The sequence below is a fragment of the Seriola dumerili genome, unplaced genomic scaffold, assembly GCF_002260705.1.
Source record: "Seriola dumerili isolate Sdu_G_001 unplaced genomic scaffold, Sdu_1.0 BDQW01000105.1, whole genome shotgun sequence".
In the NCBI taxonomy this organism is placed as follows: Eukaryota; Metazoa; Chordata; class Actinopteri; order Carangiformes; family Carangidae; genus Seriola; species Seriola dumerili.
In genome coordinates, this window is record NW_019174360.1 from 3,890,499 (window position 1) to 3,896,862 (window position 6,364).

Consider the following 6,364-nt stretch of genomic DNA (forward strand, 5'->3'; position numbering starts at 1 on the left):
ATGCATTTGACCATTTTTTCTTTTGTCATATGTTTATCTGATGCCAGATGTTTGGTTAGACAGTAATGCTGATGTTTTGAAGGTGCCTTTACTGTTCTTATATCTGTTTCAAGGGTCCATGACAACTGAAGGGCTGCAGATAGTAGTTCAAAGTTCTTCATGGCTTATTGTGTCATATCAGGACTGTATAAGATATTAAAGAAGGTAACTTGATATAATTGTAGTATTCTGATAGCCAACTTATTCATGTTTATTCTTTCACTATTGCTCAGAGAAACTGCCCTTCACCTGAAGAATCCGGGTTCATGTGATGATAATATAATATCCCTCTTACTAAAACGACTCAACCTCATACAGTTTAATTTGTTAAGAAAAGTACACTGCCAAACACAGGGCTTTGTTTGTATAATGAAAAAATATTAACATTAGTCAAGTTTAAAATTTGGTTTTAGCAGCAACAAGATTCTTACGCGACAAAATGTAAGTGTATTGTGGTACTTCATGAAGTTTATGCTTCATGTTCTCATATAAAAAAAAATTAACATCCTCTGTCCATGCCAAGTGACTGAATTGAGGGAAAATAATTTGATAAACTTTTTAACACTACAATGGGCGCATACTCATTGTGTCCATGTATGCAAGAGCGTATGTTCACGTGATCTCCTTCCCAAGCAGCTGAAGAGATGTGGGGGAGGACGACAGTGGGGTCCACCTCATTTGCATATTAGGCGCCTGTTTCACGCATGCCGTGACGTTAACCAATCAGCTCGACGCATGCAGCAAACCACGCCCGCGCGGCAACTCCTGTCGCGCGCCTCAGCAGTATTGTATTGGCGGTGGAGCAGACAAAAGTTGTTAGTTTTCTTCTTACCTCCACTTCGACAGGCAGCACTAGTAGTGCAAGGAGTTTTTGTAGCGTTTAGTTAAATTCAGCTAAGTTTGTTTTTTGCAGTAGAGCTCTAAAACTGCATTGACGCCATTGAGGGAGCTGCAGACCGCGGAGTTTTCCAGCTCAAGCTAACTACTGCAGTGGATAAGTTATAGTTGGGCTCCCTGTGGGGTTTAAAGTTCAGCTAACAGTAGCGTCACTGGCTACTAGCAGGTACCTAGCTCCGTGTCTTAACCGATTAGTTTGGTCACAATGGCAGCAGTGTGCCAGCCACGACGTGCCTTGGTGGAAATACCTCCACCGCAACCAAAAATTGCAGGTAAGTCTGAAATGTGACAACTTTCTATTTTGGCTTTGGAAATAGCTTTAACTTCTGTTCTTTGTAGCGGGGGCGCCAGTTTGCTATCATGCTAATGTTATCACAAGCGCGCGCCCCCGGTGTCGAGAGCCAGTTAGCCAATAATAAATTATTGCTGACATTAACTTTAACGTGGACAACTCTGTCAACTTGTTACTAAATTGTTGTGGTAGACATTTTACATTGACTTGTATTTAACAGTCGGGTTATGCAGTGCGCCCTTTGCACTTTGGCACAAGGCATTGTAGCGAATTACTTAACTGTATACACAAATGACGTCACTATCACCCAAAGAGTGCAAATTGTTAATTTACATATTTTTTACAGCTCGAATGAGGAGGTCCTACCTAGAAATATTAAGTGCTCGCTTGGCTCCATCTCCACTTCCAAGAGGGAGAAATACATCTACAAACACGAAGCGTGGTCAGTCATGTAAGTACAAAGCTAATCCCTTATCAATATACCTGCAAAACTAATGTGAGATCGGTTTTGTGAGTTGTCTTCATAGGGGACAAACTGGAAAAACAAATTTCGTTTGATATTGGAAAGAGTGTGAAGATTGGTGGTCTTTGGTTTCTTTCCAATCAATGTTAAGGAAACTGAGAGCTTAATGTTACATTAATAAAATAAAATGTAATGTTCAGAGCAGTGAAAGCTGTTCTGCTGTGCTCCTATCCTCTAATGAGATTATATCTGAGGTAAATACTAGTACTTGCTAAGTGATGGCTGGCCTCATCTACTTTAGTTAGTAGAAATGCAACCCTCTCGGTGACAGCTGGTTTCCTCTTGCTGTGGTTTGTTTATTGTCCTAATGATATCCTGTGTTTTGCAGTGGACTTGCCCATTGGTGGGGTGTGGAGTGGGAGCATTGAGGAGCACTGTGAGAAGATGGACGAGCAACATGCCCCACTCTCCAAACAGCAGCTTGTACAGTTAATCAGATCCCTCATCTTAGTTGAACAGGTATTTATGCTGGCCTTTTCACAAGTCCATATTAAGAAGATAACATAATAATAATAACATTAATCATCTTGATATTCTGTACACATAGTAAAATACATGTGCATACTATATCCACACGTAAAATAAAATGTTTTGTTCTGCTTGGTGCTTTTACTGTATATGATATAACCTTAAATGTGATGTGTTGCATTGTATCGTAGAGCCAAGAACCCAGGATCCTGTCCTCAGACTTGAAGTATCTCCAGGAAGACTTGCAACTGAAGAAGGCAAATGTTTACAGGTCCATACCCTACTCACGGTTTGGCTCCAATAGGGATGCTCACTGCTACAGAAAGGCATATCCTCACCTGGTGGCATTCAAAGTGAGTATCAAAATCTAAATTTGAGGCTTTCCAAGATAATAATTTATACAAACATGTTAATTTGACATGTACATTGTTAAAATCTCACTTGCAGCAAAGTGATGTAACATTTTCTTTTAAACTTTTAAAGGAAGTGTTCACTCTTAAAGTACACCCCTGCTGTTTTTTTTAAATTGAGCTTTATTTTAATAAAGGGAATTTTTGTTAGATTTTTTTTTTTTACCCCTCTGTGGCTCTGTGAGCCGAGTGTTTCATTGTATCATACTAATCCTTCACCACCTTATCCTCCCCCTCAGGTTTCGTGTCAGGAGTGGGGCCAAGTTCTTCTCAGGAACAAAGAGTGGGACGCTGTGTTGGAGCACACACTGATGGCGTGGCGCTACACCAGCGAGTTGCCACAGTGGGATACAGCGAACCACAATGCTCTCCGAGAACAGTGTTATAGCATTCTGGCAGCTCACAGCCTCACTGCTCTCCAGCACCACCACCCTGAACCCAACAGAGGACGCGAGCTGCTTAGAAGGTAACACCTTTTTTTTTAAAGGCATATGAAAAGTTCACATTGCTGTACTGTGATGCACACTAATTATATATCCATTATCATGAGATTAGGTTAATATTCCACGTAAGGAAATGGTCATTAACACCTCACTCTGATTGTCATAAATGTGTTGTGTGTTTTGACTGTGGCTTTATTCATGCATTTGAAAGGTCATAGTTTGTCTCCTAGTTTCCCACATCTTTCTGAACAATAACCTGATTCTTAAACAAAATAGTTGGATTTAAGTTACTGAGGGATACGAGGCGACAGCAAACTTTGTTTTACCTGACTCATTGCTTCAAAACTGTTAAGCGCTTTTAACCACTACAGGGCAGAAAGATCTTATAACAAATTCACAGTTCAAGCTGTGATACGTCAATTTACTATTGGTTTACTGCGCTCTCTTTGCTGACGTGTTGGCAACCAATTTCCTATTAAATATTCATCTTAAGCAAAGCAACATGGGCGTCCTACTGGAGTCCTGTCTCTCTCCTGTTGAGTGTAAGTTCACTCCTCTTATAGTCCTGGGTTGGCACACCACCCCCTGAGGAACTTGGAGTTGGGTCTCTTTGCTTTTGCTTGAAGTTTTTCTTCGTCACCAGGTGTTTACTTAAGCTGTCACTGGGATGCATAAATTCTGTTTGTGTATTATGATTATTAGCCATCTTTATTTTAGCAGCTAAAGTATGATTCAGTACAGCCTCAAAATGATGGTTGCTTACGGCTAAAGTAGCTGGTATAGTAAAGTTGCCTACTACAGATTTGCTTAATGCTGTAGCTAATTACTCAGCCTCTTGATAAGCTATGGAGCATAGATGGTTTCATACTCATAGGGTTGTCATTGTCTTTCCAGCTGTCTAGTGTTTTAGTTGTAAACTTAAATGGCCAATAGCACTAAGAATGTTTTTAGTGAAAGACTGTCTAACAAACTGCTGTTGTTTCACTTTCCAGGTTGAAGACGGCTCAGCTGCACAGCCAGTCAATTGTGCCTTGTATTCAGGAATTGCAGAGGATAATGGGATGTGCAGGTGACTCCCCCATGGATACAAAATAATGTGATAAACACTCTTACCAAGTGGCTGTACCTAAGTGAAAAGTGTAGATAGATTCATAGATGACCTGAATGATTTATGTGTGGTAAAGGGCCAAAAAAACATTTTACATGTTGGTGTTTGTTTGTGAAACCACTACAGTATTCTTCCAAAGTGTACTGCAAATGTAATAAGTGCCAGAAGAGGCAGGTTTACAAAGGAAAATATGACCACCTTCAAAATGGTTGGAAGTAACCTCATATTTAATCGTAATGCATTTTTACATCAACTGGAAAGCGTTAATGTTATACGGAGTGTAACATTTGTTGCATTACTTAATGTCCCTATTACAAAAGGTTTTCTTTTTAGACAAGCATTCACGTTGTGAGAAATGTTCAATATGATTAAATTTTTGTATATTTTTTTTTTAGAAATTTATATAGAATAACTTTTGTATTGACCATTGAAATGTAAAGTATAAAATGGCCTTTCTTGTTGCTTTATATGGGTGTGTATATATGTCCTTATTACTATTCACAATACTTGAAACTGGCTTTTGCCATCTTTGTCTGTAGTTATGTTTTCTATGTCTGTCTTTATAGTGAGTTGTCTGTGTCACTGATTGCACTGTTGCTGTTTGTCCTGAAAACTTGAAAAAATTTGATAAAATAGACCCATAATTTAAATAAAATTGTGACTTTATATTGCAAAGAAGTTTGTTCATCTGTGTGTTTTGGCCTCGCTGTATTTATGATCTCTGTATACAGTCATAATTATCAGTGTTTTTTCTTTTTCTTTTTTCTATCTAGTCCACCAAATATGAGCTTAGAGGTCCTTTCTTCTGGATAGTCTTCTCAAAGGTGGATATTATGCAGTGCTGTAATTATCAGATACTTGTAAGTAGTTGGTATTTCATAGCTGTTCTTTGACAGATGCAGAATGATAATTTAAGATTAAATCTGTCACCAGTCAACACCTGTTAGTTTGTCATAAACTACAACTTCACATGTATGTGTCACGCTGCTTTTTCTGTATTTTCATCAGAGGTGACTTGAGAGACTTTTTTTTTTTTTTGAGTGGGTATTAAGGCACGACTTGGTGTTTTTTCTATAGGAATGACAAAGTGGCATACTTCTTTTTCACCCCTGTAAGTAATCAGTATGCACTCTATAGTTTTGCACTTGCTTTTGTCTGCAGTTGATTTGTCGACTGTCAGTATTGATCAGTAGGTTGGCACTTGTACACTGGAGTCTACAGAGCACCTTGATTGGGGACCGCTGCCTCTTAAAGATGCACCATTGCAGTAGATGATGGGATTAATTGATCAATTGATTGATCATTTGTGCATTCTGGCAGTGTGTGAGCTCTTCTCTTTAAGTTACCATTTTTTACCACAAGGTGGAGCCCATGCTACACCATTTTTCAAATTCCAGGGTCAGTCTCTGGTGGCAGGCTTGTGACTTCAGTGGAGGCGCAATGTTAACACCACCAGGGAAACAGCTGTTGCCATGGTACTCTGTAGAAATGAATATTAAATAATTTTTAAATGCTATTTAGGCTTCAAGATAATGAATGGGAGGTTGATAGGGTGAGAGGCTATTGGCTGATAAGCAGATGTCCCACTGCTGAATCTCAGAATCAGAAATTGCTGTAATATCACTTTATTATATAGGGATTCTATAGGTTTAGTATTTGGCCGTAATGTTGCAGTGTCCAGGATTAATACCATTATTTGTCTCCATGGTATTGCACAAAGTGGAACCTATTAATTTTGCAGCCTATAGTACTTATGTAAATGCAGCCGACCCACTTATATAGATGTACAGTGTTAATTTGTAATCTGTGAATTGGAGATTAAATTGGTTTGCTCATGATGGTTCAGACTGCTACAACTGAACCACATACAGTATGCTGATGCTGGCTTTCATCAAGTCTTTCTTGTTTCTTTCTCACCCTGTTTTTTTGTTTCCTGTCATTACAGAAGAAAGTAATGAGAGAAATTGGGGGAAGTAGCCTAGAGTGTTTGTCGAAGCCATCACAATAAATTATCTTTCTCTTTGAGAAAAAAACAGCTAATCTCCAAATCACAGTAAAACGTTCCTTCTGTAAATGCTCGGCAGTAGAACTCGAGGCTATTTCAGATATTCTCTTAAGGCATCGCCCGGATCTCACCTGAGTGTAGTCCTCCAAGCAAGTATTTGACAAAGTAGGATTTCCTGA

General features: G+C 39.0%; 1 protein-coding gene across 1 annotated transcript; it reads left to right on the forward strand.

The window, feature by feature from the left end:
• The first annotated feature begins 807 nt into the window (after positions 1 to 807).
• LOC111222750 lies at positions 808 to 4,846 on the forward strand. Its single transcript, XM_022746586.1, has 6 exons — positions 808 to 1,208; positions 1,575 to 1,679; positions 2,080 to 2,210; positions 2,411 to 2,572; positions 2,869 to 3,095; positions 4,065 to 4,846. Exons 1-6 carry the CDS (start codon positions 1,142 to 1,144, stop codon positions 4,165 to 4,167), a joined length of 795 nt encoding a protein of 264 aa, XP_022602307.1. The 5' UTR covers positions 808 to 1,141; the 3' UTR covers positions 4,168 to 4,846.
• The last annotated feature ends 1,518 nt before the right edge of the window (positions 4,847 to 6,364 follow it).